Raw genomic sequence first — 23,185 nt, forward strand, 5'->3', positions numbered from 1 at the left:
AACAGTCAAATCAGTTCAAATAGATGGCGCAATTTTTTGCACTATGAAACACAAAAAGGAAAAATTAACGTTATAAACGTTATATTTAGAAAATTTTTTTTGTAAAAATTAGTTTAATATTAACCTCTAAATACTTTTCATTACATGGATTCATGTTCACGTGACCAGTAATGGCGAATCAGCGTTCAGATGGCTCCCATTTCGGTTGCCGCTCAGAGGGACGCGCCGCTGGCTTTCTTGGGAGGACGGGGCTTTTGCTTAACCACGCGTGAGACAACGACACGGGCACATATATTTGAAACTGTGTGCCTATCGTGGATTTTCGACACAGATTCGCCCGAGTATGCCCGTCGGTTGGTACGAAAAGCGCAGGAACCCAAAGACCGGTGGTCATGTGATCCGAACTGACCAATGGGGCCTACGCATTTGAACGTCCTCGTATAAAAGACGACCTTGCACTGCGTAGCCATTGCTGTTTGCAGATTCTGATACTCGGGCAAGTAATCCGGGTGGAAAATGGATATGGCACGCCATCCCACAGGCAAAGGTTACCTGCAGTCCACGCACAGCGTCAGCAAATGGTACTATGCCGTTATTTTCAACTAGGGAGGTTGTTTGAGTGCTCGAAATGACTTTTATGCGCGCACGATTCCTGTTGTAACCCGTCCGAAGGACAGCCATTATTGATTTGGCAGTGAGGCTTGTTAACGTGCGCATTAGAAGTGCTTGGTGTTAATAAACTAGTGCTATTTAAGCGGCAAACTGTGCACCTTGTGATTCTCTGGTCATTAAAGCTCTTGCAGGTTGCAGTTGTTGCCCGTAACTGTGCTTGCTTGTTCGACGCGGAGCGAAGTAGTGCGAAGCCTAACGTCGGTGGCGTTTTGTTCTGGCGAAGCGCATATAAAATGCGCCATATTCTGGTTTGCCGAGTGCATCCTCTGTGTGCGCGGGCGGCAAGCGTGTTTGACGTCGCCGGCAGTGTCGCCTTGCGTGCTTTCCTTGAAGGCCGGCGGCGCATCGCGGCCGGCGGGCTCAACTGTCGCGGCGAGTGTTTAACGTGTACTACCTCTTTTTCCCTAGCAGTGTATGATCTGCACCCGGGGCTGCTCGTCTTCCCTCTCATCGCGCGCCCTCTGCAAGCACAGCAGCACCTGGGAAGATATGCATGGAGTGAGTAGTGTTTCCCGCCTTCCTTGCACTGGGCAGCAGCCCGGGCTTTTCGTGCAACCGTCTGGCCGTTCGTTGAGCGAAAAGCCCACGGCTTGTCTCCCGTTTCATGCGTCTGTGATGCGCATGCATCATGGTGTCATTGACCTTTATGCACAGTGATTTAAAGTGCCTTGTCAAGCGCGGGGCCGCTCGGTGCTCTTTTGGCACAATGCGTAGCCCCGCCGCGGTGGTCTAGTGGCTAAGGTACTCGGCTGCTAACCCGCAGGTCGCGGGTTCAAATTCCGGCTGCGGCGGCTGCATTTCCGATGGAGGCGGAGATGTTGTAGGCCCGTCTGCTCAGATTTGGGTGCACGTTAAAAAAACCCAGGTGGTCGAAATTTCCGGAGCCCTCCACTACGGCGTCTCTCATAATCATATGGTGGTTTTGGGACGTTAAACCCCACAAATCAATCAATCAGTGCGTAATGTTATATATGCAGCTTTGTTTACTTGCCGTCAAGGTACCCCTCTCTTCTCGCTCGTTGGCTTGTTGTGCGGGGCTACACCACTTGCCGCAGGTTTCTCTGTAGCAGAAGATTGAACGTCTGGACGCAGCCAATGCCTGTGTGTATTTCACAGGGAATTGAGCATGTCGCAGAGCAGTGTAGGGTGATCCTGGACTTTGTTAGCGCTTTCTTGCACATATTTTAGTGTGGTATTCTGTGACGAACATTCGTCAAGCAATGCAAAGGGAAAACCAGCAGCAGCGACTATTGTTAGCTCATCGAGATGTCGTCAAGTCTCACTGCTGCACGATTCGATGTTTGCTTTTGTGAAAATAGCAGCTTCGTGACCAGACAGCATTGTGATGAAGCTTTGTTGTGAACAGATGGAAGATGACGATTGTGCACAGTGGCTTCCTCCCCGTGCGCTTTGATGCCCGGTTTTTTGTAGGTGTCCTGTCAGCTTCGTATAGCAGTGAAATGGATCACAGCCACACATTTCAATACTCCAGGGACTTCTCTTATGGACACCAGTTGTCAAATAATGTGGAAAACTGGCATTCCTAGCATAATTAGTACCTTATCCAGCACCGCCTCACATATTTGCTGAATTCTTCTGAAAAGAATGCTTGTGAGTTTTCTTGGGAGGCATTCAGCAGTAGAGGCAAAAACAAAATGAGTCTGCGTAACATGAAAATATACCTCATGACTGCCTCATTGGAAGAGATTTAGTAATTAGCAAGGTTCCCCTGCTTTCACATTGGTGACGTGTGTGCTTATCTAAGGTCACTGCATTGGTAATCTGTGCCCTTACTCGCTTGAAGATTGCCCAGAATGTCTTTGTATGGGTTGTATTCACGTGAAGTTATCTGAGGAGCGCCAGCTGCTGGGTTGCCATTTTGAAGGGTTGTACACTTGACAAACTTGTGGCAGGCGCTGCGTTCTTAAATCCGTCCGGCGACTTGGATGACTATAGAGACAGTGCGGACCTGCACGCTGACATGCGGACACTATGCCACTGTAACAGCATGTATGGTACATATGAACAGACTTGCGAAATGGCATGGCGATAATGTTGTGGCCTTGCGGATTGAGGCTCTGCGCATCCTATAGACACATCAATCAAGAGGAACCTGTAAATATCCTGCATGTCACGTCATGGACACAGATTCTCGACATGTGCTGGCACTCGCAATAGTGGCTTCGATGGCAAACAAAATATGCTTAACTTGCTTCGATCTGCTGATGACATTGCAGGCATGCCTCTGTGTGTGAATAAGGGAAGAACCTGCATGTGATATTTTAATAACATTAATTTGACATTGCCAATGTTTTGCACCCGCTGGTGTTAGTGATGGCACGGCAAGTTCTTTATTGAGAAGCTCCTGAAAATCTGCCAGATCCTATGCATTGTGAGCGTCTGATCCAAAGTCGCCAACGAGTAGCAGCCTATTAAGGCATTATGAGGTATACATCTTCGTGTATATCAAGTAGTGTGTGTAGCGTGTGCTTTTAGCAGCTTCACTAAGCCCGCTGGCATAGAAGCTCATGTAGTGATACACTTGTATCAGAGCCGAGGCGTTGGTCAAGTGCCACAAAGTGCATGGTAAGATGTGATATGCATAAGCGGAAGTCGTTGGCTTATATGGGCAATACTTGACTTTAACAAGACTGTAACTGGTTGAGTCATTGATACATGATGTTTCCGAGGCGTTGGTCAAGTGCCACAAAGTGCATGGGAAGATGTGATATGCATAAGCGGAAGTCGTTGGCTTATATGGGCAATACTTGACTTTAACAAGACTGTAACTGGTTGAGTCATTGATACATGATGTTTTATAGATATAAAGTGTGTAACAAAGACTGGTTGTCCTTGCACTGGTCTTGTGCTCGCTTGTACAGGGTCTTTTTCTGAAACGGCGAGATGGACTGGTGTGACTCTGTGGTTAAATGTGTGGCTGTCATGCAGAATGCTTGGGTTCAATTCTCGCTCGAGCAAAGTTTTTTTTTTTTTTGTCTATTCGAATATGTCGCCTGTCAACAACGCTGTAGTCGCTGGCACTCTATTTTTTTTTCTCTGCGACACAGATAACTTCAAGCTGTTGCATTTAAATTTGCAAAGTGCAGGCGCATACCTGCTTGCCATGGACCGTGGTACGCGGGTATGTGCGACTTGACATTGGGGAAAAAGTTTCATAACGGAAGTGAAAGGGAAGCTGCATTATTCATGTAACGACCTGCAAACTGGGCTCATCAAACAATCACATTGTTCTATTCCAGTAGGCCTAAAAAAAAAAAAGGAAGTCGGGAGATAGAGATAACTACATGAGCACCAAGACTTCAACAGATAGGTACAAGATAGTGGTTTGTGGCCAAAAAATGCTTTGCAATTGATATACAACAGCAGCAGCATAGGTAGAGGAAGGTGGCTGGTGCCATTCTTATTCATTTGCTCTTGCAATTCGATTGAGTAGAGATTCTCATAACGCAGTGTATGCAGCCAGACGAGTGTAGATTAATTGCTCAAGAAGAAATAAGCACCATCTCCCACTATAGGGAGCCATGTATGCGAAACAGTGCTGGTGTTCAGTTGTGTTTCAATTTGTATGTTTCCATGTATGTTTCACTTGAGTGTGGAGTTGTGTGTATGTTGCATGCTGCTTATGTTACCCGCCCACTCCCATTTGTGTGTATTATTGTGTGTGTGCCACAAGGTGAACATCAAGCACTGCTAGGAGGAAAGCTTGTGTGGGGGCTAGGTGGAACATACTGTAGGTAAAGGCTGCGCTGCAAAATTAGGGGCGAAAAATACTGAACTGGCACAGACAAAGTGCGTAATTAGGGACGAAAAATACTGAACTGGCACAGACAAAGTGCGTAATTAGGGGCGAAAAATACTGAACTGGCACAGACAAAGTGCGTGTAACAACTGAATTAAAATGAAAAACCAAAAAGGGTTGAGGTGACGTACAAGGAAGAGGCACTGCAAGCAAACCCTGCCTGATCCTACCGGGGTGCTATCTATGCCGTAAAACAGGTGCTTTTATAACTTTTTTTATATTTGTGTGCCTAAACGTGACACTTATCTGTGAGTGCTATTGAAGGTGTGCTAATGCATGCTCCAAACGTCCCAGATATCAAATAAGCTTCGATGATTGTTCTTCCCATTTCGTCTTTGCTGCAAGCCAAAGTAGTAGTTTCCCCGAAGTTTGGGTGGCATTTACAACAAAGCAGGCTTAAGCAAGATTTCCCTCTATTGCAAGCCTACTTCACAGGAGCCTACTACACAAATTACCGTGTTCCTGGAGCCTTTTATTAAAGGGGTCATGACGCCCAATTTTCTACCATAATCTGTGTGATCCTTGTGCGTTCACATACAAGCTGGCGAAATTTCAGCGCATTTGGTTGTGCTGTTTATAAATGAGCAAGCGGCCTAGTGGTCTGGCAACACTGGCATGCTCGCTAGCTGTGATGTAACGAACTGTTTGCTCCGTGAGCTTCTGCGTAGTGCGCAGTACGGAGGGCGATTGTGTTTCATGGACACCTGTGCTTGCAATAGAGTTGTTTCAGCATTATTCAACATGCCACTGGAACTGAATGACTTGCAGCAGTGCCACCGCGTCGCCCATGCTGCACTGTGGGGTGCTAAGAGCGTACAGAGCAGGGAGAGTACGGCGTCATTCTTCAAGTTCTGTAAAGAGCCCGCCAAAGGCAACGCTTGGGAGATAAACGTGCGCAAGAAGGACTGGTGCGCAAGTGACACCCCTGTTTTGTGCTCAATGCACTTCACGGCATACAACTACAATGATGACGAGCGTCTTCTCGGCGAGTTCAGTATGCCAGTGAAAAAGCCGAGGCTGCGGCTGGACACAGTGCCAACCGTGTTTTTGCACCGTTCAGTCTTCCAAGCTAAGTGTTGGGGTGCTTTTGCAAAGTGTCAAAAGGAAAGAGGTAAGTGCATTTGTCGTTAGTAATAGCGCTGGCATCTGCGTTCGCCCAGTCTTCGACACTTTATTTGTTGCTCGAGCTGGTGGCGACGGGGTTGAAATCGAAATGCGCAGCCTACATGACGTTGTCGCCGCTTCTGCTGCTTGATGAATCGATGCCTGAATTGGGAGCTGATGACGGTGCTGACAGCATGGCGATGATACTGGTACTGCTTTGCAACACTTGCGGACCACGTGACAATCTAAATTCACAACACAGTGAACACACTGATCGCGTGCCGAAGGTGCCGTTTGCTAGCAGACAACTGCACCGTTTCCATCGGTTTGTGACGTTATGCACACCAAGGCAAAACGGCGGTAGGAGTTTACAACCGAGGACTTCTGTGGCTTATTTTGGACCGAATAATCTTTCACAGTCCAGATTGCGCACATGTTGAAGGCATATTCGACTTGTTTCTTTGCCGAATACTGCATTGTTGGGTGCACATGTCATGACCCCTTTAAGACACCTTCCCGTCTGCCGAATGTAACATGCGCCCCACACGGGGTGGAAGTGCTGTGCCAATTGTGCCATTCTGCGCCAGTCTGACCTGTGGTGTATAAACATCAATTTCTGCGGTAATTATAATTGTTGATTAGAAGTGTAAACCACCAAATCTAGCTGATTACTATTGTCAACCGAGCAGCACTGGCTAGACAAAGGACTTGACCGCATCCATATCCTGTGTAGTTTGGGATGGTTTTTTTGCAGGTCGAACCATTCCACCAACGTGACCATTCCCGTGATGTCACTAAAACGTCACGGCTGCCGCGGTGCTTTTTTTCCATTCGCAGTACGTTTCAAGCACAGGAGTGGTTTCAACTCGAGGCGGAGAGCACTGTTGAGACAAGCTGGGGCGAGGTGAAAAAACTGTGATCACGGCGGAAGAGGTGGCATGAAGTGTCTGAAAAAGCCTTGAATGTGAAGATTTCTTCCTCCGTGGAACAAACGAAAGTCGGTAAAAAGCACGTTCTGTGTCGGATCCCTCATCGGGGATTTCGCGTGATGAGAGGTGTTTGCAATTTGTTTCGCGTCATTCTTCAGAGTACACACACTTGTGAAAGTCGCTTGGGTGGCAAAGCGGTTTGTGCCTCTTGTTTTGTGAACTCTCATTGCTGTGAGATAGCCGGCCAGTGCCGTAATGCCCCGTGTGGAGACTTCTTATTCGCAACGTTTAGTGTTAACAAACGACTTCATCCACTGCTTCCAATTTGTGCGGACAAGCGCGTATTATTACATGCTGCTTATAGGTGAACATCTTCGACAGATATTTTCTGGCTGGGCGAACTTTCATACTAGTAACATAAGCTCTCCACCAAGTTATAGTCCAAAGATGAAACTTAGACTGTAAACTGACCCGATGTTTCGGGACCGATTTGGCCCCTTTTTATGGGGTGACTGCTTGGCCGGCTCCGAAGCTAGCGATTTATCTTGGTGGTGTCACCCTCTCTGTCAGCCTTCTTTCCACCGTTGTTGCTGCTGCAGTGTTTTTTCAACTAGTTCTGTAGATCGTGCACATATACACTAGGTAAGGTTCCAGTGCTTATGTAAGCAAAATATGTTGGGGTGTTTTATGGTGAAATGGTGCAGAAGTGTTACTACGCTGTTCATTTTCTTGCCTGTCATGTAATGTGGCAACAAGCTATAGCTATGAACATGCTGTTGCGTCGATGCTGCAAAACATTCGTGCGTGTTTGATTAGTTTGGCCTGGGAAGAAAGTGTGAATGCTTTGTGAGCTGTCTTGTTGAACTCTCATCGTTATCAGTAAGTCCTGTGCATGCCTTGATCACCATGTAGATGCTTTGTTCGCTGCTATCTCTTTTGTCCTTTTCTCATTTCACACTATGAGTGCGCGAATCGTTTGAATCACGAAGACAAAACGAGAAAGTTTCCTGTGTACGTTTTTCCCGAGTCATGCTCACGCTATGTTGTCCGTAACAGCCTACTCGTTTCCTCGTGGTATTTACTGTACCATATGACAATGCATGAAAGTTGAAACTGGGATGCAATCATACGTATATTTTCTAAAGTGTCTTCTATTTCTGACACGCTGACAGCTCAACGAGATACAAAGGCAGGCTTTCCAAAAATATTTCAGGGATAAACACTCAAACATATCCCAACCCATTGCTGTTTAACAGACTATACCCCAATATATATAGGACGAATATATGCAAGATATGCCATATTGAGGTTGCCACATTAAATCACTTGCTCTGGGACTGCGCCAGAAATCCACAAGGTGCTAAATCCGGAACCCTTCCGCCGCGGTTGGCCGCTGCCCTGTGCAGCCCCAGCCTCGGTGACCAACTCTGGGCCGTCCAGCAGGCCCGCGAGGCGGCGGTCGGGCAAGGTCTTGACGTCCCCACGCGGGAAACCTAAGGCTGGGTCGGCGAAAGCTCTGCCGGACAATAAAGTCGTTACCAACCAACCAATAAACCAGCGCGAGACTAGCTCTGAAATCTGTTTAGGGGCAGTGAAGTAGCATACACACTTGAAAAGTTCATGTCAGGGGGGCCATGTACTATTATCCCAGAAAGATTTGGGGAATGCCAGAGAGCACCAAATTTCATCTAATGCCGCTTCTTGTATCAACTGTGTTTGTTTTCAACAGCCATTATTGAGTCTGAACATTTTTTTTTTTATCATTTTTGAGTCGCCAGATTAGAAAATGTGTATTTCAGGGTGCCCATTATACAACACCAACAAATTTGCTGTGGGACTGTGAGAAACCATTTGGAAAGTAATCTCAATTGCTCTATCTCACAGGACTCCTCCCCCCCCCCCCCCCCCCCCAAGCCAAATAAACAAGCTTAGCCAAGGCAGTTTTAGAGCACAGCTTTTAGGTGCCCGTTCCCGCTCAGCGACGTCGCCGCCAGTGGTGTGACCACACAGACGAGTGAATGCCACAAAAATTGAGAAAGCGCCACTGTCGTGTATATAGCAGATGCAAGTGTCCAATGGAAACATAAGTATGCGCCACACTTATTGGGCAAGCAAAGAGAAACATTGGTACAGCACCGAGTCGTGCTACAGACATCAATAGGCCTCATTGTCTCGCCAGCGTAGACAATGATCCTGCCTGAGGAAATGCAATCCGGCCAGAACACCAACTGATGAGTATTGTCGGTTACTGTCTCTGAAACTCCAAACTGTTACGTGCCACGCCATGATTGAGTAGCTACACTTCTTATCGACCCATGTTCGCTCTCTGGCCACTCATGCCAAGGACATACATTGCAATTCCATTCTTTAGCATTGCTCTGTGCTTTGCCGCTCTGATGAAACGTATGAATTTCGAAAAACCCCTCGAAGTTGCAGACTACCAGTACTGTTGTGCTCCCAGAGACCACACAGAGGTAGGGAAGGGGGAAATGGCTATCTACTTGCGTTCGAAAATCTCTGCTGTTCCCATTGAAATATTTGGTACCTCAGATGAAGTTGAACTGTTTGCCCGCAAAGTTGGGCAACTGCTTGCTGCCCACTGCACTTACCAACAACATTGTGCACTTCCTTCGCTTCTTATTAACTAGACCATCAACACAGACCGTGGTTGACTGGACATAGAAACAAACGAGACCTTTCTGCCACTACATCGTGAATCATTCCGCTACTGTCATGACCTGGTGAAACGCTTGCAAAGACCTCGTCTTTGAGAACCAGGCAATGGTGTGCAAGCTGAACATATCTTCGACCACAAAGCTTCCTTCATCTTAATAAAAGACAGGCACATGTGTATTCCTTAGCGAGAGAGAGAGTTGTGGAATATAGGGGTATGGAACTGTACATACTTGCATGTTTGTCTCAATTGTTCATTTAAACTTATCGCAATCTCAAAACGCCTAAACAGCTGCACACAGAATTTGCATTGGGGGGTATATGGCACCGTATCTGTATATGGGTATACTGTCAATGCAGTTCGATATTGTTACTGTGTGACTCATGCTCAAGTGGTAGGGTTATTGGGCCAAAGCCAAGGAACATTAGTTTCTGGCGCAGCAATTTATTTACTCATTTTTTATACCACCAGTTTCATTTGGAAACCAAGGCAGCTTGGCATACCGATAAATGTGAGCATGCAAGGAATGCACACATTGCAGAATACATTGCATTCAATACAAAGAAGTGTTGTTCTCTCTAATACATTAGTAGTTACAATGAAACAATCGAGGTAATACAAGCTAATTCAACATAAAGTCAAGCAAACAATAGAACAATTCGCATAAAGATGAAACGTTTTTTTAATAGTTTAAGCATATTTTTTTTTATCAGATCACAAAAAATGATTCCATGCTTACTACTGCCGAGTCAAGGTGATTTCACTCTAACTACAGTAGGAAAAATAAGTATTTAAATGTGTTGTGTTGTAAAAGTGTTCAGCAAACTGAATAATTTGTTAGTTGCGAAAATGTTCATTGAAATATTTCGCTTTGTGAAACCTTACGACCTTGCTGGTCTGATTTTTTGTTATCTGATCACGTTTCAGAAGTTACACAACTCACTGTATTTATGAGCATGTTATATACATGCAAAATATATAAGGCATGTGCACAGTTCGACGTATACAAAATATACACTAGGTTATGATGTGTAAAATACATCAAGGAAGTCTTGTTGGATTCAAGTCAAGATTGTGCTAGAAAAGGCAAACAAAATGCCAACATATGCATATTTCTGTGCTCCCAAACCTGTCAAAGCCTACAGTACGCGATGACATCGTACTGAAATATGGAATTCACAAAGCAATCTCGGTAACCTGCTGCCTGCTTAGGGCTCATGAAAGCTACTTTTATCATTCAATGTTAAAAACGTTTTACTGGGCCTCCGTACACAGCTGTTTAGTGATCTTCATCGCACTGCAATTAATCTACGCACACAGCCAGAGGCAAATTAAGTCTGTTTGCAGCTATATTTACAGTGTATGGCAAGTGTTTAAAAATACACAATATATGCGCCCTCATATTACTGATTGTTTCACCAGCTATTCAAGTGTTTATCTTGCGATGATCTTTACTAAAAAGAAAGGCATCCTTTGTGGGCATTCAACACCAATATAAGCGGCATATTTAGGGTGAAGGGGCACAGCACAATTTCTCACAATAAAAAAGGAAATTCTGGCAGCCGACAGGAATTAAATGTGTAGAAACAGGAGCAACGTTGGTAATTATACGTATACGGCTGCTTCCCAGTTTGAACTGGCATGCACTGTCATATGGTACAGTACATACCACGAGGAAGTGAGTAGTACCGCTGCGGCGATCTAGCTAAGGTACTCGGCTGCTGACGAGCAGGTCATGGGATCGAATCCCGGCTCAGTCGGCGGCATCTTGGATGGAGGCGGACCGTAGGACCGTGTGCTCGGATTTGGGTGCACGTTAAAGAACCCCCATGCGGTTGAAATTTCCGGAGCCCTCTACTACAGCGTCTCTAACGATTATATGATAGTTTTGCGACATTAAACCCCACATATAAATCAAATCTATCGAGGAAGTGAATAGGCTGTTACGGGCACCATAATGCGGATGTGACTCAAGAAAACGTACACAGGGAACTGCACAGAACACCTTTATACTACCATTAGGGAACTCTCGTTCCGACTTCGCACGCCCGCACTGTGAAATGGGAAAAAGGACCAAAGAGATAACAGCGAAAACAAGCATCTACACGGTGATCAAGACATGCACAGGACAGTTTGCCGATTAAGATGATAGTTCAACAAGACAGCGCACAATGCATTCGCACTTTCTTTCCAGGCTAAACTAATTGAACACGCGCGAATGTTTTGCAGCATCGACGCAATAACACGTCGTGACAGGCAAGCAAATAAGTGACATAATGAAGTTTTTGCACCATTTCACCCCAAAACACCCGAACATATTTTGCATACATAAGCAGCATGCAATAGTACGTGCTTGTTCGTACAAATTAGAAGCAGCGGATGCAGGCGTTTGCTAACGCTAAACGTTGCAAATGAGAAGTCTCAACACGGGGCATTATGGCACTGGCCAGCTATCTCACAGCGATGAGAGTTAACAAAACAAGAAGCACAAACAAACCACTTTGCCACTGAAGTGACCTCCACATGTTTGTGCACTCAGAATAACGCGAAACAAATTGCAAACGCCTATCGGCACGCGGAAACCTCAATGACGACGGATCTGACACGAAACATGCTATTGCAGACTTTCGTTTGTTCCCATTCACAGAAGACAGGCATGTTTATATTGTGGGGTCTCAAAATGGAGAGCGGGCTCCACGCTCTTGGGAGTGAACGGACACAGCAGACGCGATCGGTCCAAACCAAACAACACACACATTTATTCAACTAATTTAGAACGATGGTATCGACAGCCGTCGATACCATCGTTCTAAATAATTGTAATTAACATGCTAAGACATCCTTGCACAATATTAAACAACGCTCAACAACATGACAAACAAGGCGGTGTCGCTAATGCCTAACTCACCACATGGGCCCACCGCCGACAGTCCGCAGTGCCGTCCTTGGCAGACCCATCGCGAGAGACAACCAACCGCTCCCGCCGACCACCAACGCCTACCTCCTATCGCTCAAGTTGTGACCCCTGAAATACGGCTTCTGTGCGAGACACGTGTGCCATGCAGCGCAAACAACTTTACAAGGGGGTGTCAGCACCTGCACATCTCCCCAACTTTAATTCAAACCATATCCCCCCCCAAAAATACCAAAGAAATCAATTACACAAGCTCTGACAAAAAAATGGCAACACATGTCCCTTCGTAGTGTTTGTGCACCACAATACCGCCGCCGGTCGACACTGCTGCACTGTCTGGCTCGACGACTTCACCTCAGTACCGGGCCCGCAACAGCAACATTGCCGTCGGCGCTACAATCGGTCACTTGCGCCGACACGTCTTCTGGTTGTGACCAGCACTCGCGAGGACGCCGTACTGCTGGCAGTTGCGCAGGTCCCAGGCATGTCCATTGCCCGACCTTACGACCGCATTCCTGGTTAGCGGTGCTGATGATGTGCTAAAAACAGCCAGACATCACTCCCGCTGCGTACATTCCAAACACTCAAAAGAACAATGCAGTAGGCTAAAGGGAAGGGAGCTTCGGGCTCCTCGCCCACGTGGTAGGATGGTCTGTACTGCTAGCTAATACATTGGCGGCGGCTGAGATGCCCATCAAAATTAAAATAAAGGTCACTTTTCCTAACTCGTGCATCGCAAGGTATAAAATAAAAGAGAAGGAAGCAGAGTGCAACACCTCAACGCCACGATCCACCTAGTTATGCCACGTGTAACAGGCGGCTGCGCAGAGCCTTGAGCCTAATGAGTCTCTTGACAACAACTGGCATCCACCCAGCCTAGGTGCAGAAGAGGCAGCCGCAAGGAGACATTCACTCTTATCGCTCGCCACACACAGCAGCTTACCGAGCGATCGGTGTCCCAACGCCCAGGAGTCGAGCCGCTAGACCAGGTAGCAACGATGCCCGGCTCCCTGAGCCCAAAGAGATAGAAGAAGCTGTTTAGAAAAAATCTGACCACTCATGAGGCTTCCGTACTCACTCGCTTCGGGCCTGGCCTACAATCCTGGGGTGAACAAGGCTTAAGAGCCTTGTTCACTCCAGGATGCAGACTGCATGGCTCTCGTACCAACTGAACCAACATTCTTGCAAACCAACGACAACAAAATAATAATAAAACACTTGTGAGCAAAAAATAAAAACTCAACGTGGCGACAAGTTTAGACACATCACAAAACCGATCTCCTCGCTTTCAACAAAGCACATCGTTGACGCTAGCAATGAAAAGTCCCCCTAGGCCTACTCTACCCCGGCTCCAACAAAAGCATGTACCGAACCGCAAAAACTGTCGTCCGATGCTCCATGAGCTCCAGGTTGGGCAGCCAGTGTGGGGTCTCGAATTGGCGTGCTAGCGCCATGCTCTTGGAGTGAAAGGACACAGTAGACACGGTCGGTACAAACCAAAGACACACATACATTTATTTAACTACTTTCCAACTACGATATCGTCCGTCAAATGGATACATCAATCGATATCAACACGCTAGGATATCCTTACAAAATAGTAAACAACTCTCAACAAGATGACAAACAAGGTGGTGTTGCTAACGCCAGACTTGCCACGTGGGCCCACCTGCGATGGCCTGCAGTGCCGTCTACGGTAGACCCACCGCAAGAGACAACCAACCGCCACCAGCACAACAGACTCTCTCAACACACTCGCCCGGCACCAAGGGTTGCCTTCCGCTAGGGGTCATTGCCGGGGCTACTGATCTAACAACCATGATGATGATAATGGTGATCAATGCGCGCAAACACAATGCCACCTATCTCTAAATAGTTGTGACTCCCAAAATATGGCTTCTGTACGAGACACAATAGCCTTGCGGTGCAAACAACATTACAAGAGGTGTTGGCACCCCCACAATATTCAAGGCTTTTTTAAACACCTCTTGCAATCTCTTCAGCCGCGATACTATAGCCGTTGTCAGTTTTTTAAATTGCGAATTGCGAAAACTGCGAATTAAAAAAAAAAAAAAATACGTCGCGGCAGCCGTTTTGGTGACTTCACCGGAATGGTCACGTGTGCGAAACGGTTCGACTTGCAAAATATCCATCCCGTGTTGTTCAATAACTTCGTAATCGTGGGCCTTGCTAGTGCTCATCTCGTAGCTGTTTTTACCGTGGTTTCCCCGCTAAAGTGGTGGTAGGAATGTAACCCTGAATACAGTAATACAGTGAAGCCTTGATAATCTGCACTAGCTGGGAATGGGGCATGATGATGCACGAAACGGCAGTGCACGTGCAAGTACAAATGTGCATCTTGATGTGCGCCATCGCCACCGATAAACGAATATGCTACCACAGCAGATGCGGCTCAAAGTGCCTCCCCGAAAGTCCTTTATTCCTTTTTTTTTTTTTGAATAAGGAATGGGGGGGGGGGGGGCATTACGCAGAAGCACCTGCTCGGCTTGTGCAAGTGTTTACGACGACGAAATCTGGCTACGATACACGTGGCATAGTACATTTTGCTGACAGAACATCTTCCCGTAGCTTCCTAAGCATTGCACCTAATGTGTTAAACGGAATATAGAGGTCATGAAAACGAAAGATAAGCAGCCTTACTTATCTCTTGTTCAAGTTATTTCTCCGTCAGCTGTGATGTTTAATGATGGGAACACACACACACACACACTTGTGGGTGGGAAGTCTGGTGAAGTCCATTAGTACTGAATGTTTAGCGAAAACCATAGGAAATTTTATTACTAGAAATATTTTTGATTGGTGATGTTTGACCCTAGAAAGCTACTCCAAAACCAACTCTTGTTTCTTCAAAACATGGTTTTTTGTGCTCTGAACTTGCTTCAAAACTCCACTTTTACTGCTCCAAAGCTGCTCCAAAACGGAATCATTCCTGCTCCCTGAGCTGCTTCAAAACACTCCACTTCTACCCCTGCCCACAGCTCAAGGGAATCTTGTACACTATTTTTGCCCTGCACTCAACAAATTTCTTGATATGTTCTACACTGCATGTATCTTCTCTGGCGTTGCCTCCACAACCCTCAGTGTCAACTTTTCTACACAAGCCTACCAGTTTATTGGGCGCCTAAAAAACCACTTGCACACCATACCGGAAAGCCACTTTCTTTCTTTAATCTAGGCGCTACAGTGTGTGTGTATGGCAACACCAGCACAGAGTTCTTACTTCGTTTCATCATCTTCATGGGGCTATTTATCTCTTTAAGGGGGGGCGCGGCAAGTAAAGTGCCGATTTTGGTCAAAATATGCGATTTTCTGATTTATTTTTTTCGTAATCTTCAGACCTTCAACTTCCTTGTTCTAAAATATTACAGCGAAACGTGCGCTACAAATCCCGCAAATAGTGTTTTTGCCGAGGCTAGTCGCCGAAAAGTGCGAAAAAAAAGCCCCTGAAACGGTGTTGTTCACGCCGCACAAATGCGCCAAGTTGTTGACCGTGGGCCGCCATTTTGGTAGCTTTGGAAAGAGGAGAAAGCCGGCTTCCCGATGGTCGCGGTCTCGTATTTCGCCGAGTGAAAATAAAAGCGCGAGGAGCAAGTAAAAAAACGAAAACGAAGAACGGCAATTGGCTGCGCGGGTCACGTGGTAGCAGGCGCGACCTCTTACTGGTCAAAGCTGCGCCGCGCACCTTGGCAACCTTGGAAGCGCGAGCGCATCTGCGGCCGCCGAGTCGAGAATCATTCGGCGTGCGCTTCGTTTTTTGCCAGTTGGCTGTTTTTGTGATAGTTCGCGTGCTTTTTTTACCAAGCTTTGTTTACATCGGTGGTCTCTTCTGAGTGCTTGCTCATACTGCGGTGCTATGTTGTCGCAAAAAAAGTTCCGGAGCGTCCACAAGTACGGCAAGCGTCGGAAAGCTTGGAACAAAGGGCAGACGACTGCGGCTGCCGTCCCAGTCGCAGTTCCGGACGGAGCATGCTCTTCAAGCGTCACGGAGCCTCTACTCAGACCCTTCGCTGATTGTTGTGAGGCCGAGAGTGTGGAAGGTGCCACATCGTCGTATGTCAGACCGCCGGATGCCGTCGACCGTGATGGACGCTCTCGCGAACCCGATTGCGGTGGCACCGCGTCGGCAGCCGTTGCAACTCCGGGCGTGCGCGCGTCGAACATTCTATCGCGAGTTTCGGCCCAGATTCCGAGCAGTGAAGAAATCGCGCAGCGGGCGCAGACAAGGCGGGATGTTTTGGATGCCGTAGCATCGAAATCCGCTTCAAAGCGGAAGCTCGAGCTTCTGAACGAAGGCTGCGACGAAAATGACGGCGGTAAGGACTCCACATTCTTCATTGTAAATAAGAAGATGCTGAACGGTCTGCTTTCGTCAGTAAAGTGCAACAAGTGCGACGAAGGGTCGATACGCCTCGAGACTACGCACTGCCTTGGACTCGCGGCGAGGATGGAACTTTTTTGTGACAATTGTGGCATAGTGAACAGTGCGTGGTCGTCCCCGAGGTGCTCCGGGCAACAAAAAACGAACCCCTTTGAGGTAAACGTGCGTGCTTTGAGGGCTGTGCAGTCAGTTGGCAGAAAACAATCTGCCATAAATGACATTTTTTCTGCGATGGACATTTCGCATCGAGCACTGCACCACAAGTCCTACCAGAGACTGCAAAGGAAGTACAGCCACCCTGCCACCACATCAGCTGCCACCCGCATTGAAGCAGAAAGTGCACAGAAGGTGCATGACATTTACAAGGACCTAGGAGGAGTGCCAGGCAACATTGACGTCATTTACGACGGCACGTGGATGACGAGGGGGCACAGAAGTCATATTGGCGTGGGCTGTGTAATCGAGCTGTACACAGGCTTGGTCTTGGACCACTGTGTCCTGTCCAACTACTGCCAAGGCTGTGCTGTTGGCCCCAAGCCTGGTGACGACAACTATGAGGAGTGGCTTGAGAAACACAAGCCACAGTGCCAAAAGAACACCGATGCTAATGCAGGCCAAATGGAAGTAGAAGCAGCGAGGATCATGTTTGAAAGATCGTTTACCAAGTACAAGCTTCGATACATCAATGTGCTCTGCGACGGTGACAGCCGTACGTACCTTGCCCTCACGCAAGACAAGGTGTATGGCTACATGTTGATTAAGAAACAGGAGTGTGTGAACCATGTGAAAAAAAGAATGGGCACTTCCTTGCGCAACCTTCTTGATGAGCACAAATCCAAAGGCCGAGGACTGAGCATGGGTGGCAAAGGCCGGCTGACGCAGGGCCTTATAAAGAAGTTGACGAATTATTATGGCTGGGCCATTAAGAGCCACCCCCAACGATGTTCCTGGCATGGAGAGGGCCATCATGGCCACTTATTACCATGTAACATCCACAGACCAGGATCCACACCACGACCTGTGCCCAAGTGGGACTGACTCCTGGTGCCCGCACAATCAGGCATTGGCCAAGGGAGAGCCGCTGCCGCCTCACAAACATAAACTGCCCCCTCACGTGCGAGTGGCACTGCTGCCAATCTGCAAGCGCCTCTCGAACAAAGAGCTCCTTGAAAGGTGTGCGCAGGGAAAAACCCAGAACGCTGTGGAGAATATGAACAGCCTCATTTGGTCACTCCAGTCCAAGAGCCAGTTCGCCTCCCTTCGAAGTGTGGAAAGTGCAGTTGCAGATGCAGTCTGCCGTTTCAATGGTGGCTGCAAGAGTGCGCTGCAAGAGATCACTGCTGTTGTGCCTCGCCCAAGTTCCACGTGGTCTTCGCGGCCTGCTGGCACCTGGCAGCTGTTGATGAGTCAACCCTGCACCGGGACGGCGACGGACGCGGACAATCGGGAAAAACCACGTCGCCGGCTCCTCTTGACACAAAAGTCGTTGGCCAAGCTTTTGTCAGCCGCCGAGAGCAACACTCCGAAGCAGCGTCGACCCAGCAGCTGTACGGGGTATTCTGCCTTGCTTGAGTCAACCTGGCTGCATCAGGGAGCGACTTTGCGCATGGGATTCCACGTCATCTCACTGTGGTGCCACGCTGGCGCGTGGGGTCTCCCTCACCAAACAGCGAACTGGGCATGCCTTGCCCCCTTTCCTAGGTTCAGAGGGAGGCGGTGTTTGGCTTTCCCTCTTCGGGGCCGGAGAGGAAGACGACGATCTCATTGGAGTATCCTGCGCATAAATTATCTTTGCAAGGGATCTTGGGAAGGCGGACGATGTATAAAAACGCTAGCGCAGAGGCGCTCGTGGGTGATTCTCTTTTCATGTTGTACCACGCTACCATGTAAATACTGTATATAAACATTTTTTTCTCCTTCTCCGGCTTCTCTACTCGTCCTCTCCGGGGACTCGGATGGCCCGAGTCCGCACCACGCTACACAAAGGCGCAACAGTGGCTGGCAGCTTATGGGATTCGCCTGCGTCGGCTGCATCGAAGTGGTGAGTGCCGCGTGTTTGCTCTTCTTTTCGCCAGACTCGTTAGCGCAGATGGTCGGTAACGTGGTAGGGTGATTGTGGTAAATTTTGATTCGCAGACCAAGAATTGGGTGGCTCGTGGGCAAAATTACCTTAGAAGAGAAACGGTGTGCATATCTAAGATGGAGAAGTTTAAGGTCCAAGAACTCCTCGAAATTTGTCAGGAGCTGAATATTTCGGTCGGCTCGGTTAAAAGAAAACAACAAATTTTGGAGCACTTGGGAAAAGAGGAAGTGAGTTTAGAAGAGGCCATTGAGGCCAGAGAAACCATTTTGGCAAAGAAAGAGGAGCGTGAGCGCTTAGCCCGTGAACAGAGAGAGGAGGAAATAAGGAGGGATCGCGAGGATAAAGAACATGAAATCCGTCTGAAAGAACTGGAGCTTCGTATGTCCGTAGGAAATCGAAATTCAGGGGGTGGAGAATCAAAGATAAAGGATCTAATCCACACCTTCAAGGCGGGTGACGACATTGCATTATACCTCGTGCATTTTGAGCGAGCATGCGAAAATGCAGGGTTTAGTAGGGAGACTTGGCCACAAAAACTGATATGCGTACTACCAGGCGAAGTGTCCGATGTTATCGCAAGAATGAATAAAGAGGACTCCGAGGTGTATGACAGGGTAAAGGCTGCATTGCTACGAAAATGTCGCCTATCGACAGAGGCTTTCCGCCTGCGGTTCAGGCACTCTAAGAGGGGCAACGAATCTCATTCAGACTATGCCTACCAAATTAGAGCCAACTTTGAAGAGTGGCTCAAAAGCGCGCAAGTCTATGGCAACCATGACAAGGTCATTGAGTTGATGGTACTTGAGCAGTTTTACCGGGGAATTCCCGAGGAGGTAAGGCTTTGGGTGCAGGATAGGATGAAAGACGTAGACATGAACAGGGCAGCAGAACTCGCCGAAGATTACTGCTCACGCCGTAGTCTCCGCAGTACACCACGAACTTCGGAAAAAAATGAAAAGGTAGAAAGCTGGTCGGGAAACCAGGGACGCAAGAGGTTTGCAAGAAATAACTGGAAACCCGAGAATTCCAAGTTATTAGACAGTCAGCAGGGAAAGGACAGTGAGGGGACTAAGGCGGCACCTTCATCAGGTTCAAAGGCGCCGGGTGACATAGCGCATGCGTTAGAAGCGCGGAAGCCAGTTGTTTGCTACAGCTGCGGAGAAAAGGGCCACATGGCCAGGAGCTGTAAGAGGCACATGGCATTTGCCACAATTCAGGAGTCAGAGGATAGCTTAAAGCTGTTGAAGCCTTACATGAGGACACTCTCAGTGAACGGCCGAATGTGTAGGGTATTGAGGGACTCGGCGGCCACAATGGATGTAGCGCATCCAAGTTGCGTATCTTCCGAAGACTATATAGGAGAGTGTGCCTGGATTCGGCAAGTGGCAGAAAAGCAAAGCGTCTGCCTACCGATAGCGAGGGTTGTAATCGAGGGCCCTTTCGGCCAATTGTGTACGGAAGCAGCAATTTCAGCCAACCTTCCGGAGCACTTCCCTTACCTATTTTCAAATAAGTCTGAGGAAATGTTAAAAACACGTGGAGAATCATTTGCCACCGAAATAGCTTGCATGGCCCTTACCCGTTCGAAGGCGCGCGAGCTGACGCAACAGCTGAGCAGCTCACCCTCTGGGGAACAGACGTCCGAGGGCAGTGTAGGAAAACCTGAGGTAGTTGCGACGGAAAATGAGTCTGCCATGCGAGTTGTCGAGACGGAAACTGGGGCTAGGGTCGGCAACAGCGAGGAAATATCTCTAACGCCCGAAAACGAGGACTTGGTGACAGGCTCGGTGTTAACACCCGCGTCCACCAGTTGGTGTCAGCTAGCCAGAACCGACCGTGCAACGCTAGTGGTCGATCAAAAGGCGGATCTCGCACTCTCTATGCTGCTAGATGCCATACATAAGGAAGGTAACTCTAGAAAGAACGTTTCGTTCTACACCCAAAACGAGGTGTTGCATCGCAGGTATGAGAACGCTAAAGGGCGGGTCTACAACCAAGTGGTAGTTCCACTAAAATACCGGCGGAACATTCTCGACCTGGCCCACAGCAACGCCTGGGCGGGCCACTTAGGTATAAAGAAAACGAAAGCTAAGCTGGCTCAGGAGTTCTACTGGCCCGGGTGCTGGAAGGATGTAGAGATGTTTGTCCGTGAATGCGACACTTGTCAGCGGATAGGAAAATCAACAGACAAATGGAAGGCACCAATGAAACTAGTGCCAATAATCACAGAACCCTTCCGTCGGCTCGTGATTGACATCGTGGGGCCTCTGCCTCCATCTAAATCAGGATATCGGTACGTCCTGACCGCGCTGTGCGTTGCCACCAAGTTCCCGGAGGCAATCGCACTGAAAGAGTTGAGTTCAGTATGCGTGGTGGACGCATTGTTGTCTATTTTTTCTCGGGTGGGTTTTCCCTCGGAGATACAGTGTGACAACGGAAGTGCGTTCACAAGCTGCCTTACGACTACATTCCTAGAACGCTGCGGGATAAAAATCGCGCATAGCTCTATTCACCATCCACAGTCGAACCCTGTGGAACGCATGCACTCGGTCATGAAACGCGTTTTGCGAGCTTTGTGCTTTGAGCATAAAAGTGACTGGGAGGGGTGTATACCAGCTGCGATGTTTTCTCTGAGGTCGGCCCCACACGAGAGTACGGGTTTTAGTCCGGCTGAACTTGTCTACGGCAGGAACTTGAGAGGTCCGCTGCACTTGATACGAGAGTCATGGACTGGATATGGGGAGGACCCTAATGTGGTTTCCTATGTACTGGATTTATTGGGGCGACTGGGGACTACACGCGAAGTGGTGGAGAGCAACATGCGCGCAGCACAGGCGCTTTCCAAGGCCCGTTACGATAAGTCAGCTCGAAAGCGAGTCTTTAGAGTGGGCGATGAGGTGATGCTGTTGTGCCCTTCAAGAAAAAACAAGCTGGACGTACAATGGGAGGGACCAGCGACAGTGATGCGCGCATGTTGCTCTCCACCACTTCGCGTGTAGTCCCCAGTCGCCCCAATAAATCCAGTACATAGGAAACCACATTAGGGTCCTCCCCATATCCAGTCCATGACTCTCGTATCAAGTGCAGCGGACCTCTCAAGTTCCTGCCGTAGACAAGTTCAGCCGGACTAAAACCCGTACTCTCGTGTGGGGCCGACCTCAGAGAAAACATCGCAGCTGGTATACACCCCTCCCAGTCACTTTTATGCTCAAAGCACAAAGCTCGCAAAACGCGTTTCATGACCGAGTGCATGCGTTCCACAGGGTTCGACTGTGGATGGTGAATAGAGCTATGCGCGATTTTTATCCCGCAGCGTTCTAGGAATGTAGTCGTAAGGCAGCTTGTGAACACACTTCCGTTGTCACACTGTATCTCCGAGGGAAAACCCACCCGAGAAAAAATAGACAACAATGCGTCCACCACGCATACTGAACTCAACTCTTTCAGTGCGATTGCCTCCGGGAACTTGGTGGCAACGCACAGCGCGGTCAGGACGTACCGATATCCTGATTTAGATGGAGGCAGAGGCCCCACGATGTCAATCACGAGCCGACGGAAGGGTTCTGTGATTATTGGCACTAGTTTCATTGGTGCCTTCCATTTGTCTGTTGATTTTCCTATCCGCTGACAAGTGTCGCATTCACGGACAAACATCTCTACATCCTTCCAGCACCCGGGCCAGTAGAACTCCTGAGCCAGCTTAGCTTTCGTTTTCTTTATACCTAAGTGGCCCGCCCAGGCGTTGCTGTGGGCCAGGTCGAGAATGTTCCGCCGGTATTTTAGTGGAACTACCACTTGGTTGTAGACCCGCCCTTTAGCGTTCTCATACCTGCGATGCAACACCTCGTTTTGGGTGTAGAACGAAACGTTCTTTCTAGAGTTACCTTCCTTATGTATGGCATCTAGCAGCATAGAGAGTGCGAGATCCGCCTTTTGATCGACCACTAGCGTTGCACGGTCGGTTCTGGCTAGCTGACACCAACTGGTGGACGCGGGTGTTAACACCGAGCCTGTCACCAAGTCCTCGTTTTCGGGCGTTAGAGATATTTCCTCGTTATCGTCGTCCCAGCACTAAGACCGAGATGAGAGCATTCCTCGGCCTCACAGGTTACTATCAGCATTACGTCCCGAATTACTCCGAGATTGCCAGCCCTTTGACAGATAGTTTACGCAAGACCGAACCTGTGAACATTCAATGGGACTCTAAAAAGGAAGACGCTTTTCAGAAGCTGAAGCACGCATTGAGTGAGAAACCCGTCTTGAGGGCACCGGATTTTGCAAAACCTTTCACTATTCAGTGTGATGCAAGCGAACGCGGTTTAGGAGCAGTGCTATGTCAGACGGACCAGAGTGGAGAGGAGCGGCCGGTTTTGTATTTGAGTCGCAAATTGAGCAGCAGGGAAGAGGCTTATAGCACTTCGGAAAAAGAATGTGCTTGCATTGTTTGGGCCGTACAAAAACTAGGCTGCTATGTTGCTGGCTCTAAGTTTATTATAGAAACTGATCACTCTCCACTAACCTGGTTACACCAAATGTCACCTAAGAATGGTCGTTTGCTCAGATGGAGCATAGCACTGCAGCAGCACAATT

At 48.2% G+C, this 23,185-nt stretch overlaps 1 protein-coding gene across 33 annotated transcripts in view; it reads left to right on the forward strand.

The window, feature by feature from the left end:
• The first annotated feature begins 186 nt into the window (after positions 1–186).
• LOC119160802 (bromodomain-containing protein 3) overlaps positions 187–23,185 on the forward strand; it is a 329,355-nt gene continuing 306,356 nt past the window's right edge. For 13 of the 33 annotated variants that reach the window (XM_037413044.2, XM_075881448.1, XM_037413053.2 and 10 more), the window contains exons 1-2: positions 190–581; positions 1,081–1,170. Coding sequence is in view for 11 of the 33 variants with exons in the window: in XM_037413042.2 (XP_037268939.1) it covers positions 1,166–1,170 (5 nt within the window). In the remaining 22 variants the exon portion in view is untranslated. Of the gene's footprint in view, positions 582–1,080; positions 1,171–6,433; positions 6,501–23,185 lie in introns of all 33 variants that reach the window. The other 20 variants (XM_075881431.1, XM_075881434.1, XM_075881437.1 and 17 more) reach the window with 9 other exon arrangements.

The sequence above is a fragment of the Rhipicephalus microplus genome, chromosome X (assembly GCF_043290135.1).
Source record: "Rhipicephalus microplus isolate Deutch F79 chromosome X, USDA_Rmic, whole genome shotgun sequence".
In the NCBI taxonomy this organism is placed as follows: Eukaryota; Metazoa; Arthropoda; class Arachnida; order Ixodida; family Ixodidae; genus Rhipicephalus; species Rhipicephalus microplus.